This window comes from Panicum virgatum, chromosome 7K, assembly GCF_016808335.1.
Source record: "Panicum virgatum strain AP13 chromosome 7K, P.virgatum_v5, whole genome shotgun sequence".
Lineage (NCBI taxonomy): Eukaryota > Viridiplantae > Streptophyta > Magnoliopsida > Poales > Poaceae > Panicum > Panicum virgatum.
In genome coordinates, this window is record NC_053142.1 from 41,280,788 (window position 1) to 41,295,688 (window position 14,901).

The 14,901-nt window shown below is 50.7% G+C and overlaps 2 protein-coding genes across 3 annotated transcripts; one reads left to right on the forward strand and one right to left on the reverse strand.

Annotated features, from left to right (window-relative positions):
• Window positions 1-4,022: 4,022 nt before the first annotated feature.
• Window positions 4,023-7,897, reverse strand: LOC120641397 (probable metal-nicotianamine transporter YSL16). The gene is made up of 8 exons (XM_039917492.1): window positions 7,759-7,897; window positions 6,647-7,094; window positions 6,390-6,565; window positions 5,987-6,084; window positions 5,781-5,915; window positions 5,494-5,683; window positions 5,280-5,394; window positions 4,023-5,195 (listed from the first exon to the last, which is right to left on the reverse strand). The coding sequence occupies exons 2-8, from the start codon at window positions 7,032-7,034 to the stop codon at window positions 4,267-4,269; spliced, it is 2,031 nt and encodes a 676-aa protein (XP_039773426.1). The 5' UTR covers window positions 7,035-7,094; window positions 7,759-7,897; the 3' UTR covers window positions 4,023-4,266.
• A 2,836-nt stretch (window positions 7,898-10,733) lies between these two features.
• LOC120641398 (poly(U)-specific endoribonuclease-B-like) lies at window positions 10,734-14,053 on the forward strand. 2 transcript variants are annotated; one of them, XM_039917493.1, is made up of 8 exons: window positions 10,734-11,108; window positions 11,207-11,272; window positions 11,372-11,458; window positions 11,546-11,632; window positions 12,091-12,162; window positions 12,727-13,338; window positions 13,420-13,491; window positions 13,608-14,053. In XM_039917493.1, exons 1-8 carry the CDS (start codon window positions 10,923-10,925, stop codon window positions 13,842-13,844), a joined length of 1,419 nt encoding a protein of 472 aa, XP_039773427.1. In that variant the 5' UTR covers window positions 10,734-10,922; the 3' UTR covers window positions 13,845-14,053. The 2 variants fall into 2 exon arrangements, with proteins under 2 accessions (XP_039773427.1, XP_039773428.1); XM_039917494.1 differs by having other exon boundaries at window positions 11,549-11,632.
• Window positions 14,054-14,901: the final 848 nt, after the last annotated feature.

A 14,901-nucleotide genomic window follows, 5' to 3' on the forward strand; every position in this document is an offset into this window, starting at 1 on the left:
GCATCCGCGCGTCGAGGTCATGATGAAGCGCCGAACTACTGACTCAATCCACTGTAGCAGCGTGCACTGTTGCTTCAGTCAGTAGCTGATCATTATGAGTCGTCGCCCATGCGCGCGGCGCTGAGTCTTTAATGCTTGCCTTTTAGTACCCAGGGTTGGACTCTTTAGTCTTAGTTGGGACCACCAATCGGGATTAAAGATGGACTTTTAGTCCGGGTTGGTGGTTTTAATCGGGACTAAAACGTCTTTTCGTCCTCTAGTTTTTGGAGCCAAGACTAAAAGGTTCTTTGTCCCTGATTCAATATTTGTTGGGACAAATGTAAAGTATCAAAACCTCGTTCTGGAGCAGTGAATAATATAGGAGCAAAATCTTTTTTGGCCCCAAACGGGGCGATCCACAATTCCAAATCGAACCGCGCGCACCAAGTGCGAACGGCACGAAGCACGCCGTTCATTGGGGGAAAATAACTAATCAGTAATCACTGATGAGCCCATTTGCAGCAGGGTCAACAGGAGCACCGAATGGTCGCACTCGCATCGCACGATGATACATCTCCTTTTCACGTGTCCCTGTCCGGGAGATGGAGATCCTCTCAAAGACACGCCTTGACAAGTGCCGTATCGTCGTCCTGCCTAGAGCTAGCTAGAGGGGACCCCCACCCTCCGATCCGGCCCCTCCCTCCTCTACAGATTACAGAGTCTACGCGCCGCGCGGCCGTGCTCCTCCATTCGATTTCTGTTTGTATTCCCTGCCGTTTTCTTTGTTGGGTGGCGGTAGGTGCTCGATGGCGAGGGCTCACTTTCGGTAGAGGACGCGCGCATTTCGTTTGGGTTCCTACGACTGGAGGCCTGGGATGATCTTGCAGTACACGGAGCGCCGCGCCGAGAGGATCTGATGCGACGGATCGTGGAAGTAAGTGGTGGTGCGTGGCAAGTCAAAGCAGGGGACATCGATCTGATATTCCGATCGATGGTTGGTGATCGGCCTAGGTTGCTATGGTCGAAAGGGTGACTTGTGCGATGGCTAAGTCTTGGTGCTCGTCGCCGTGAAAGATGAACAAGGAAAACGGGCATGACCAAAGGAAAGGCAGAGGGTAGGGAAAGCGGAGCTTCCAAACTTGCAAGCGTGCATGGGCCAACCCGAGCTCGGAAGCCCTGACAGGGTGAAAAACCCAGCAGCCCGTGAAAATTCATGGCAAGACCTTTTTTATAATATAATATAGACTTAGACACTTACAAATATACACTTCTAGATCCTTGCTCATGTCGAGTGGTCTTGTTCTTGGCTTTTATCTGTCTTTTGGACACTCGCTTGGGTTGTTCTTGCTTTCATGTCATCTTTTCGACAATGCAATCATCAAGGGGGAGATTGAGAGGTCAAGTTGACAAGTACCTTGACCTCATATATTGTGATGAATGATTGTCGTGATGACTTGGAGGTTTTGGCGTGTTAGCTTAATTCTGGCTTGTGTTTGTGTAAGGCTAACGGCTGTGTGTGCGTTTTATTTATGTTCTTGTGTTTTCTTCTTCAGTGCTCGTGTGGAGCGTTAGGTGTTGACGGGTGGTCAACACGTGGAGTGGACTAACCGTGGTGTAGTCGCGACTCTGTGGAGATTGCGCCGTGCGCTTGGTCTTTGGATTGTAGGTACACGGGCGTCAAGTGTCGACGGAGAGCTGTCGTGGAGGTGCTGTGGCCGATGGACCGTGCGGTGTACGGCGGTGAAGGGCAGCCGGGACCGGAGCTCGGCCCGGGCGGCAGCTGTGGCGTCCACTCCTGGATCGAGGGCGCAAGCGGCGGCGGAAGGCGGGTTTCTTGATTTGCGCCACAAAACCAAGGAGGCTGACGACGGTTGAAGACGCCAAGTAGTAGAGGCACGGGCGTCGGTCTCGGGACTGACGGAGGCGACGGACGTCGACGGCGTCTAGGGCCTCGCTGCGGGCGAGGAGGTGACGGACGTCGGGCGGCGTCTAGGGCCGTCAGAAGGCCGAGGCGGGAACGGCGTCTAGGGCCACGGCGTGGAGGCGGGAATCTTCCCGCGCGAGGAGTTTTGGCGGTTTTCTCAAAACCGGCCACCTACCCGGGTTTCGCGGACCCTCCAAAACCGCGGATCAGATCTTCATCAAGATGGCGGCATCGTGGAGAAGACTTCATTCCGAAAAAAGGACCGCAGCCGTCAGATGGGATCGTGTACATGGGGATACTGCAGACCAACCGGTCTGTCCGGTCCCTGGCACCGGTCTGACCGGTCTAACCAACCGATCTGACCGGTCCATGGAACCGGTCTGACCGGTCTCCGCGGGTATAAATACCCCTTCACTTGTATCACTTGTATTAGATTATTGCGACATTTGTATTTCGTCCATGAATTGTTCTATCTCCCAGGCCGCCGCCCCTGTGTTCCTCTCCCTCTGTTCTTCTCTTTAGAGTAGATTTAATTGATGGATTTGTGAGACCTTGTATGGATTTGATTGGGAAAGGAGGCCCTAACCTCCTCGTGCCCTCTGGGCTTTTTGAATCAATCCCATCTCCTCGTTTTGTGCCTTGTGCGATGGATTTTTGACTTCGTTTTTGGCGCACTTGATTGCGAGAAGGTTACGAGTTCTTTGCTGTGATTCCCGTGCTTCTAGCCATGTCCTAAACCCTCTGGAATCACTAGCTCGTTCGAATTCGATTTCTTGAGTTCTAGAGAAAACCCCACCCCTTTTGATCTCATCCCGAAATTCTCGTGCTATGGATATCTTTAGGGTGAGATCCCTTTGGGATACGTTCTTGGGGTAGGAACGAAGCTTTCCTCCAAGTTTCATCAGATTTGGACTTCGTTTGCTCAAGATTTCTGGTTTAAAGTCTTGTTCACGGGGTTTTCTGGGTGCCGACCGGTCAGACCGGTAGGCAAGACCGGTCAGACCGGTCTAGCCGTGTTCAGACCGGTAGGCAAGACCGGTCAGACCGGTAGGCAAGACCGTTTCTGGGTGCCGACTGGTCAGACCGGTCAGATTTTAGAATTTAATTGTATTGTATTTTCAGCGATATGCGATGTTCTCATCGACAGCGAGACGCCTGCGGTGACTTGATCAATCTCGAAAATTTGTCTCTCAACCTTCGAAGATGCTCAGAATAGGAATTACATACGTGTGTTTATATGAATGAGTGTGCATGAGTTGTAAATATCTGAATTGTACGGTGTAATTATAAAATATATTCCTCAATCCTTATCACAACAGCGCAATATATGTATGATGCATACGGCTCCCCAATCCTCCCAAATCATTCAGCGCGCATGCCTATCCGGCCGCGTCCGAGTGCAGGGCAGCACGACAGGTCGACAGTTACAGCCACGACGACATCGGCAAACGAGGTGGTGGCGCGAACTATGCTCTGCGTTGAAAACTTTGGGAGCACTTTCACTGCTGGGAGATACTATTCGCGCGCAGCCTATTGATCCGGACCGGAGCTCATCACTCAGAGGGACGGGATTCCTACCCGCACCGAATCAGTGCGAGCCAAGCTCGGACACGGCTGCCGCTGAAAGCGGAACTGGCGAAAGGGATAGCTCACGGCACGCAGCCGGCCTTAGAAAATGCAAAAGGGCATCGCTTCTTCGACGGGTATCAGTTCAATGCGTCAGATTGCCGGTGTGGTCTTGCGCCTGCTTGGAACCTCTTGGTAGTGACGGTGAGACACCCGGGGGGTGGGGGGATAAAGGCGGCGGTGCCGGACCCCAAAACCTGTGGTGGATTTTTTTCTTCAAAACAAAAACTGTGGTGGCAAGTGGCAACTGAGGAATCGCCGGGCAACTTGAGCGAAGCGAAACCCGGCGGTGGACGTGGGGGATCCCTGAACCCTGATGCCGACGGGTTAGGTGGGCACTGGCATGCGCGGAGCATGGAAATGCCGTGCCGGGATTTCTCTTCGGAGGGGAAAGATAGCACCGCGCTGCCGCTCCATTTTTCCAGTGCAAGATCGGAGTGGAATCTGCTGAAAACGTGGAGATCATGTCTCCGATTAGTGTGCTATTTATTTGAAAGTTTGAAAACACCGGGGTTCTTCCTGTCGTCCTTCGAATTTCCATCTTAGATGAATTTTACACGGTGCACGATCCGGCTCATATGTACAGAAGAGCACGCCGGATTCTTTTGGGAATTTATCTGGAATTTCCCCCAAAAAGATCGAGGTCTTCCTTCCTTGAAAATACCTCTCTATCTGTATGTATGTAGTATTGGCTATTGGGCGCATTGCCCTTGGTTATACTGATGTCTATATCGTTTCTAGCTTCCCGGCGTGAACTTCATGCAGATGGGCGGCTTGATCTTGGCCAGCGCGAGCAGCGACGACGGGAACGTCCAGATCCCGTCGCCGCAGATGAGCCCGGACGCGACGGCCGGGACCAGCAGCCCGGCCTTCTTGCTGTCGAGCCTGTGCCACACGAACACCACGAGGCTCCCCACGCACATGTCGATGGCGAAGCTGGCCCCCACGAGGAACGGCACGGCCATGGCCATCGGCAGCGGCACGAGCCGCGCGAGCCGCCGCGGCAGCAGGTCCCGCGCCAGGTTCGCCGCCACCGCGAACGCGAAGAATCCTGCGCACAGCTGCAGGCAGTGCCTGGGCAGCGCCGAGAAGCCCTCCACCCCGAGGATGGCCATGTTGCGGTAGATGAGCGCGTAGGGGGCCTTCCAGTACCCGTCCGGGTTCCCCACGTCGAACGCCCTGTAGAAGAGCATGAAGGTGGGCGGCGCCAGGATGCACCCCATCAGCGTGCCCACGGCCTGCCCGACCAGCATCGACCGCGGCGAGGTCAGCGTCAGGTGGCCCGTCTTGAAGTCGTGCATCAGGTCGGCGGAGATGAGCACGAGCTGCTTCACCACGCCGCACACCACCAGGCCGGCCACCACGCCGTTGTCCCTGCCCGCCCACGCCGCCAGGATGAAGAGCGCGATCTTGCCGTAGTTGTACCCCATGTTCATGTCCGTCAGGCCCGTGCCATAGGCGTTGCAGAACCCCAGCACCGGCGCCAGCAGGTAGGCCACGACCACGTAGTACCACCTCACCTGCCGGAACATGACCGGGATGATGATCACCGCGATGACGCCGAGCACGGCGTACCCCGTGTAGGCCAGCCAGGTCGGGATGTTGTCCTTGTTGAACACCTCGTCGCGCTGCAGGTCGTCCAGCGCCATGGTGTCCGCGTCCGCCACTGCAACAAGCTCCGGCTAGTCAGCACTGGCCGTACCATTTCTGTGAGGTAAACGGATATGGTTTGCATGGCTGCTTTCTTCACCTCTGTTCAGGCTCTTGCGATGTGATCTCTCGCGTATGTTCTTGACAGAGATTACCATGACTTTGACGAAGTTGTACAGCCCGTCTCCGACCAGCAGAGCAATGCAGAGGAAGGCCTGATGAGCAGGGAAGAAATCAGGGTAAAAATGGAAGTCATCGTGGCCACAGGCCAAGAACTAATCCAACAAGAACAGGTGAATCCATGAAGATAGTACCTTGTAACCGTAGATGCTCATCATGCTACTCTCAGACGCCTTGGCAGAGTACCAGTTGCCCTTCTGCTTGCTGATGAGTGGCCACATCATGCCCCAGGATAGGATCGCGCCAAAGAGCAATGAGAGGTTTACAAGGTGCGAGCAAATCATGCCAGCGCCAACATACGTCGGACTAAAGTCGAAGAAAAACCTGAAGATCAAAATAGCAATTTTAACGCTTTTTGCACAATTGACACTAGATTAATAACGACAAAGATATTTTTTTTTGGAAAAGATAAGATGATTACGTTTGCTTCCAAGCTTTGAGCCCAAAAGTAGGGAACTGAACGAATCCGCAGGCGTCCCCGGCGGTGTAGAACCATTGGAAGAAGCTCCAAAGGAAGCTGATCCCGAAGTACTTGAGGAATCCACGGACCTGCTTTCTGACAAGAGGGTGAAAGTGAATAGTTCAGTGAAAAGATTTCGTCAGCATGACTGAAATAAAAGAGCTTACTTTGCATTCTTGTCTCCTTGAGGTGTGTGGAACCCGTTTATGAGAACCGCAGTAGCAGTCCCACTTGGATAAGTTAGTTTGTAATCGATCACGAGCACCTGAAAAGCAATAATTTTCGAGATCGATCTTAGAAAGATGAGAACAAAAGAAAGACCCAAGATTCCCTCCCTAATAAAATATTTGAACGATGAATGGTCCAACTGATTTTGTGGTCAGTGAATACCGCTCGGATGCCCAAAAAAAATCCAAAAGTTCTGATAGCAACACCAACCACGGAAAATTCAGAAACCGGGACTCAAAATAGTAAACGCTCAAGGATAGGACAGCAGTAGGAGTGTAGGACATGGAAGATCAGAGAGAGAGGAGGACCACGAGTGTCCGTGTCTGGTACCTAGTAGTATACCTTTCTGATTGGAAGCAAGGTGAGGAGCCCGACGAAGCAGACGGAAAGGAGGAATCCCATCATCCAGCCGATGGCGGGCTCCTTGTAGCTCGCCGACGCGTTGCCCGGCGTGCTGGACCCGCCGGACTGCTCGTACGTCCTCTTGTTCAGGCTCAACAAGAAGGACCCAAACCCACCTGCAGATTCAGCGAGCCAGGCACCCACGGTCAGATGCTGAACAGCAAAGGCGGCGGCGACGGTGGCGGGGAGTGACTTACCGCCGTATGCGATGGTGTAGCAGGCGACGACGCATGTCTGGACGACGGTGTTCTCCTGGCGGGTGAAGGGGCGGCAGGCAATGCCGAGGCGGCCGAGGGCGCGCGTCCAGCCGCGGAGCGCGAGGAAGGCGAGCAGCGCGGCGGAGACGTTCATCGTGGGGTTGAGCCCCGTGCTGAGGCTGATCTTCATCTGTATGACCGTGAAGACGAAGCCCACGAGCAGCGCGGCCACCATGCCGCGCGCGGTGATCTGCTCGCGCCACGGCGGGACGCGCTCCGCCGCGCGCGCCGCCGCGGGCTCCGACTCCATGTCCGGCGCGGCGGGGCCGGAGGGCGTCTTCTCGATCTCGTGCGCGCCCGGCGGCGGCGCGCCGTGCTGCTGCTCCATGGCGGCAGCGGCGGCGGCCCTGGGGACCGGCAGCTCGAGCTCCGAGGGCGGGGGCGGGTGCTGCAGCGTGGAGGCGCAGCCGTGAGTTCATTTGGTCACGCGAACCAGCAGATCATGCCGGTATGGGCATCTTCCCATGTGCTCGTGCATTGGACTTGGACAGCAGCAAAAGACGCGAGTGGTTGGATGATGGATCGTGGATGGGTAGGTTCGAATTGTTAAACGCTTAAACCATTCGGTTTTTTTTTAAGTATTTTTTTAAAAAACTAAACCATTCGGATTTTTTATGGCAAGTTTGAGACGAATCCCCAAATTCCCAACAAATAAAAGACCAGTAAGGATGAGGAACGTGTGGTTGTCAAACTCTGACGAACATATACGATCAGAGGAACGGAGGCGCAGTACCAAATTCTTCCCAAGCAACGTATGGTCTTTTCTCATAAAAATAAATAAAATACGTAGGATCTTCATACATACGTATACAGTACTATAGTACTGTGCATAAACAGATACAAGAATACGATCAAAATTGGAAGCGCAGCCCCCCGCGAAACGACGCTGGAAATCAAGAGGACCATCCAGGAGGCCGGAAATGCCGGAGGCCAAACGAAGCAACGGATTCTTTCTGGGTGGAAAATATCAGACGGGGGAGGAATGAAACGCGTAACCACGGAGAAAAAAGGGGCAACGCAGAGGGCGGGACGCTGGGACGGGAAGGCCTCACCTGGCTGGCTTTGCCGAAACAGCAGCGGACGCCGAGCTCCCCCCACCCCTACCGCTGCTGGCTGTGCTTGCCACGAGCCCCCGCGAGACGAGAGGGCGGAACGGCAGGCCCGGCCAGTTTTATATAGCGGCTGCACTGCGCGCGGGGGCTCGCGTCGTAATTTCCTGTCCGGGCCCGGGCTGCGGACGCGCTGGGCGCGAAGTACAAAAGGCTCCAGCGCTGCAGCCTGCAGTACAACCGGGGGGTGGGTGGGGGGGGGGGGCGCCGGCGAGCGGGTGGGCGAATGAGGGCGGCAGGTGAGGCGAGTGGCGGCAGGGCGGAGCCAGAAATTTATTTTTTTTATTATTAGAGGGTTAACTATATTAATTTATATAAAAATTTAATTAAATTTCAAATTTATAATATAAAATTGGGAACCATAACGGCCAGGCTCCTGCCCGCCCCCCTAGCTACGCCCCTGTGGCGGGGCCAGGCGCGAGGGAGCGCGGGGTCGGTCAGCGACTCGTGCGCCCGTGATCTTTTTTTCCCAGCCGGGGGAGCCCGCGACTTCTCTTTGGGCGTGTGGCGACGGCGACCGGGACAAGCCCTTGGCACGCAGCGGCGCAAGTGGCTTGGTTTGTTCCTCTGGGTCGAAACTCGCATCGGGTTCACATGGTGTGTGGAGGGCGCGCGAGATGCTTGACCAAATTCGGTTGCCGATAAGATGGCGCTGGCGTGCGGGTCGTCGTAGCGTCACGCTCGGACCAGGCATCTGCGGCTCTGGATTGTATGTGGTGTGCCCCCGGCTGAAAAAAAATGAGAGAGATGTTTCGTGCAATACTGCATCTGATGCTGGCAAATGCTTTGTTTGCCGTGGATTGTCTGCTAGCCAGCCCTCATCAAGTCGGCACGCAATTTGAAGCAGAAAATGGGCGTACAAAATGATGATCGATGTCAGAGCAATCAGATAGCAGTCGGCGAACCTAGCCCGTGTTCAATTACAAAATTCAAAATTTTTTAAAAAAAAATTCGGCACTTGTATGGAGACTTAAATCTAGATGAAATAAAAAACGCATTGCGACTGCTGTCTGTAAATGGCGAGACGAATCTAAGGAATCTAATTAGGCTGTAATCAGATGCTAAATTGCTATAGTAATGCTACAGTAAACAACCTCTAATGATGGCTTAATTATGCTCATTAAATTCGTCTCGTGATTTACAGACGAATTCTGTAATTATTTTTGTGATTAATCTATGTTAAGTACTTCAAATATATAAAAATGTTTTTTAAAATTTTTTACGAAACTTAACCAAACGGGGCCTGTAGTATCACGTTGCGCAGCATATTGGCAGGACGGCACGCCACGCTATCAGGTGGCAGATGATGTGGCGTGGCCGTCATCGTTGGAAGTAAAATGTTTGTTTTTGACCGAGGAAGTCAGGTGCTTGCTTCCAGATAAGAAAGTCAAATGGTTACCTTGCACTATGCACGTGCAGACACGCTAAAGCCACGCGACCAGGTGTTTGTGTGTTTCTGGTTCCTTAGGGTTGTTTGGTTCCAAGGATTTTTTTTAAGTTTTTGGAACTTTTTAGTATTTAGAAATATTAAATAAAAATTAATTATAAAACTAACTGGAGAATCTTAGGGCTAAATTGTGAGACGAAACTAACTATAGCAAATTATGAATTAATTAGGCTCATTAGATTCATCTCGCGAAAAAGTAATCAGCTATCAAAAAACATTTATAAATATATTTTATTTAATACTATAAAATAATAAGATTCTTTTTGATGTGATAGGGATTTCTAAAAAAATTTGGTTCCAAACAGGATCTTAATTGAGTAAGTAACGAACTGACGGCAGATAGGAATGGGGAAAAAAGGACGAGCATCAGGTTTATTTCAGTTGGCAAGGGCATCTCCTGGATCCAGATAGCCTGAGTTGAGTAATGAGCAGTCCGTTGAGTTGTAAAAGAATAGACAGTGGACAAACTTTGTTTACGGCGTAAACATTTCCTGAGCGCTACTACATACAAATTCTGTTCTTTTAGCAGGAACTTCACAAGTTTGTGATCGCAGGAACAGAGAATGAAAAAACATTTGATAGTCTTAGGAGACCTATGGGCCACACCCACAGACCAACCGCATAGTACAAGGCTGCGTGGGCTGAAATGACCGGGCATGACCACCTTCTGGATCCGATTCGGTCCGTTCACTTGAGCCAGGGCCCAGCTTGCCTCATCAGCAAAATCTGATGGCAAATCTGGCCGATTGTTGGAAGTAAAATGTTTGTTTTTGACCCAAAAAGTCAGGTGCTTTGCTTTCAAATACGAAATTTCAACTGCTTATCTTGTACTGTGCGCGTGCGGACATGCTAAAGCCATGTGGCCAGGTGTTTTGTGTGCACAACTCCAGCAGTCCTTAATTCAATAATAATGAACGAAGACAGATAGAAATGAATAAAAAAAGAGGAAGGCCCATCAGGAACTTCACAAGTCCGTCGTGTGTGATCGAAGGAACAGCCGAACAGAGAATGGAAAACACTATCTTTTCAAAAAGAATGAAAAACATTTGCTGACAGGTTTGTGAACCTCTGGGCCAAAAAACCAACCGCATAGACATAGGTTTTTTTAGAGGAACCGCATAGACATAGGTGCGTCAATACACTCTCAAAAAAAAAAAAGGTGCGTCAATACAAGCTGCGTGGGCTGAAACGACCAGCCCATTGAAGTCCACCTTCTCGATCTGATTCGGCCCGTAATGAGTTTTACTTTGTTCCGCTCGCACTTGCCAGGGCCCAGCCTGCCGCATCGGCCGGTGGCGCCGACGGCCCAGCGCGGCTGTCCAATTCAGCCGATCAACGGCCAGCGCAGCTGTCCAAGTCAGCCAATCAACGTCTTGAGCAGTTGAGCTGCCCCGTCGGCGACGGGCAATTAGCGGGAACCACCCAGCTGTGCAAAACTCATATCGAGCTATTAATCGCGCGATCAATCCAACCCAATCACCGGATGATCCCCCGCGCGTCGCAGCCCAGGCCACTCGATTAGTGGAGTCCACCAGCCAATCACGCGCGCCTCCTTCCCTCCCCGTCCCAGATCCCAATCCCCCTGCAAGCCTGCCGGTCGGATCCGTCTCCGGCTCTCCGCATCTCCCCGCTCCACCGTCCGCCTCGCCCGTTCGTGCTCATGGAGCGTCTCATCAAGGGGTTGGTCCACGTGGCGATCGACGCCGTCGAGGACGCCGTGCGGGACCGGGGCCACGGCCGCGGCGGCGGCGGCGACGACGACGACGAGGCGCCGAGGAGGGGGGCGCCACAGTGCGCCGACGGGGAGGAGGACCGCGACGAGCGGTCGCGGTCCACGTGGGCCGAGGTGCGCGCCACTCGCCGCTGGCATTTACGAACAATGAAGAGTGGCTGGCGTTGGCCGTTGGGCTTGTCTGAGCTCAGTGTGATTTGGCTGTGACGCAGGTCGTCTCCGAGCACAAGGGCGGCGGGCCGGACGACGAGCGCCGGGACCATCGGAATTCCGGGCGGGTTAGTGGCCGGCCGCTGCTGTTTTGGTGTCGGTGGGCGATCGTTGATTTTCTCTGGGTTCAATTATGCTGTCCACTTTCGTTTTCTTATTGCGTTTAGGACAAGAGGCATGAACGAAGGGATGACGAGGGTTGGGAGAGGGTCGGCGGCCGGAACCAGCAGCACCCCGCAGGCCGGCAGAACCAGGTTGACTGGATTTAGGGTGCTGCTATGCAGATTTATGAGCACTTTTTTGTTGTTGTACCGTTCTGATGCGGCTGGATTCAACTTCAGCAGTACGAGGGAGACGACAGGAGGGATGGCAGCAGCCGGCGGCCGCAGCAACATCAGCCGGCACCAGGATACGGGAGGCAGCAGCAGGTTTGATTTTTTCTTTTTGCCTCATTTTACTTTCCTAACAAGGATTGGGCAATTTACCTGTTCATCTTTCATTATAACTTGACATGTAAAGTACAGCCGATGACCGCATATTGTAAATTTTGAGATTGCATTTCAGTCATAGGAACAGTTTGTGTTTATGTTCTGTTAAGGCATGAATGCTTTTTCCGATGCACTATTGAGCTGATAGGGTGAGCAATACACTAACATAATCTGCAAGGTTTTTATCTGCTTTTGGAATCTTCCATAGAACAAAATTGCAATAGCATAACAGCTTTCTTGGTTATCTCTTAGAGCTTTGCCCATGCATAGCTTGTTTAGTTGTTTTACCCGTTTTGTTTAAAGATGCCATCAGAACTGGCAATTCATAAGAATTAGAATCCCAAATGATGGTTGCGTCTTAGAGTGTTTTGTTGAGTTTATGATTTGGAATATTTTAGGAAGGTGAGGGGATAAATGATGGGGGTTGGCAGACTGTCGGCGAGAAAAAGCACCATGGAAGACCACTCCAGGTCTGATTTCTATTTCTTTATTTTGCCTCTTCATCATAAATAGCTGTCAATATGTTGAAGCAATTGCTTTTGTTTTTTTAGGTCCTTGTGTCTCTATATACCGACTGACAACCAAGAACCAACATTTACAGATATGGTCTTTTGTCCAGTTATTGATGCACTGAGCCACTGAATAAAAAAAAATCAGTTGAGTGTTACAGAATGTGACCTGTGCTACTTGCCAACTTTTCCCTCTTTGGTAGTATTATAACGTGATTGTAATTAGAATATGAACTGAGCATAGATAATTGCTAAAATTTTCTGCAAGTGGATCGTTACTCTGAAATGCCTCAATCTGTAGCCCACCATTTTAAGCTTTCTTGTTGGTGAAACCATGAAAGATCGGAGCAAACCATGGTGTTGTTACACAGCTACACCCCATTTAATTCTCGTATGACTGTCACTTTTATGCCTTCATAAATCAATTGAAACTCTAGTTGCATTAGAAACATATGATGGTGATAATAGCATGTTCTGTCTTCCTTGTTCTATCTGAACTCTGAATTTCATAATTGCATAATGCAGTCTGAAGCATGGAATGGATACAGAAAGCCACCATCAGAACAACAATACTCTGAGGATGTCGACCACCAAGGACTCAATGTGGACCCTACCAGGGAGGAGCTGAACAGCTTATCGAAAGCATGCAGCAGACTATGGGAGCTCGATATGAACCGCCTAGTTCCTGGTAAGGACTACAGAATCGACTGTGGCGAGGGAAAGAAAGTTTATCAGAAGGGTGATATGGCATCCGAAAGCTTGTTCAGCTGGCTCGGTGATGATGTGCTACGAAAGCCCACCTACTCTCGTTTTTGTGCACTTCTTGATAACTACAACCCACACCAGGGGTACAAGGAAGTTGTTACCCAGCAGGATAAGCACGAAGAAGTAGCATTCATTGAAGAGATTGCCAGAACAGCACCAATTAAGTACTTACACCGGTACTTAGTGCAGAAGGGGGAAGTATCTCAGGACTACGAGGACTTCAAGAGAATGCTGGCATCCCTATGGTTTGATTTATATGGAAGAGGTGGCAACTCTAACTGCTCTTCTGCCTTTGAGCATGTGTTCGTTGGTGAGATCAAAGGACGGGGACAAGGAGAGAATGAGGTCTCAGGCTTCCACAACTGGATTCAGGCAAGTTCTTGTGATGTATCATAAGCCCTTGTTTCCTTGTTCGAATGTACTTGTAACGGGTTTTCCTTGACTAATTTGCAGTTTTACCTAGAAGAAGCCAAGGGAAATGTGGACTACCAAGGTTATATATTCCCAAGACGTCGCGGTGAATCAGTGAGTATATTGTCAAAATTGATGCACTCTCTTTGCCTGTAAAAAAATGATGCAAATATGCAATGCTGTTGCATGCGAATACTGTTAGCTAAAATGTTATACCCTGGTCCTTGTAGCCTGATTCAGAGACACAACTGCTGACTGTTCAATTTGAGTGGCACGGTGTGCTGAAATCAGTATCCAGCACGTTGATTGGTGTCAGTCCTGAGTTTGAGGTTGCACTCTACACATTGTGCTTCTTTGTTGGAGGTGAAGATAACCGGGTCGATATTGGTCCGTACACTCTGAACATCAAGTGCTACAGGTTGGGGAAGAACAAAATTGGGTCAGCCTTTCCCATTGCAGAGAACTGATTATTTGGTGGTCTGTTTCTGCAGGTTTGTAATTCTTTTTTTTCCTCTGTTTCATCATCACTTTTGTGAAGGTATTATTGTACTATTGGTATCTAGGTGTTTATTTGTGCATGAAAAAGGTACCATACTGTTCAATTTATTGGTACCAGCTACAGCCGTATCGGTATTGCTACTGATGACTGAGACTAAAAGTTACTTTTTCATGCCCCCACCCCCCCCCCCCCCCCCCCGGGCGTGTGGAAGCTTTGTCCTCAATATTTCTGGCGTTTTATATCAAATTTATTTACTGTTATGATGTTTGTTGATGAAAATTCAATAGACCAATGGATGGTCTGTTCAGATGACGGCACAAGAACGCCTTGGTCATAGGAAAATGATGTTACTGAAACGTATGAGGGTATCGAGGTACTACTATGTGTTAGCGGAGTGAAGTAGCTACTCAGCAGCGTTGGGACTGGCCTCATGTGTTAGCGCATTTAGCTGGGGAAAAATATTGTTGCATTGCGCCTAACTTGTAAACCGTGATTGTAATAATTCTCCTAGCTAAAAGGATAAAGATCATGTTTACCTGAAAATATATAATAATTTATTTCTAAAAACATTGATAGTTGTTATTCCCTCGCAATTGATCAACGTTCACTGCTTCACAACATTTATAGTGAAGTATTATAAATGATGAGGAGCCGGCGAAATCCAACATGGAAGAAAGAGAAAGCATGAGAGAAGTAAGCAGACGGTTTGTGGAGCACTATCAAAAAGCAGGCAAAATGCACTGCTACGCAACTGCCCCACATCTTGGCTGACTCTTGTTGGTTCCGCACAACCGCTATTCACGGGGAGCATTAAAGGATGGCGGGGTCCACCACCACCACTCCTCCTATTTGCCTGATGACCTGGCTCAAGGTGGCAACAGGGCTTGTGAGAGCAGATCCCCGCGGAGACCCGCCCTATTAGCAGCGGGGATGGGGGAAGTTTTCCTCCATGGGGAGGCCTGGGTGGAGCGTCGAAATGGAGTCGGGATGGGTTCGGGTTTGGAATTTACCCCGCGGGGTCCCGT

What these genes read in the sequence shown, in the direction of transcription:
- LOC120641397 (XM_039917492.1), bottom strand. Translation starts at nt 7,034, where the DNA reads ATGGAGCAGCAGCACGGCGCGCCGCCGCCGGGCGCGCACGAGATCGAG. An exon ending in CTCAAAGCTTGGAAGCAAAC is followed by an intron (nt 5,684 to 5,780) that starts GTAATCATCTTA and finishes TTTGATCTTCAG; the next exon opens with GTTTTTCTTCGACTTTAGTC. An exon ending in TGAGCATCTACGGTTACAAG is followed by an intron (nt 5,395 to 5,493) that starts GTACTATCTTCA and finishes CCTGCTCATCAG; the next exon opens with GCCTTCCTCTGCATTGCTCT.
- LOC120641398 (XM_039917493.1), top strand. Translation starts at nt 10,923, where the DNA reads ATGGAGCGTCTCATCAAGGGGTTGGTCCACGTGGCGATCGACGCCGTC. An exon ending in GCTTCCACAACTGGATTCAG is followed by an intron (nt 13,339 to 13,419) that starts GCAAGTTCTTGT and finishes ACTAATTTGCAG; the next exon opens with TTTTACCTAGAAGAAGCCAA. An exon ending in CAAGACGTCGCGGTGAATCA is followed by an intron (nt 13,492 to 13,607) that starts GTGAGTATATTG and finishes TGGTCCTTGTAG; the next exon opens with CCTGATTCAGAGACACAACT.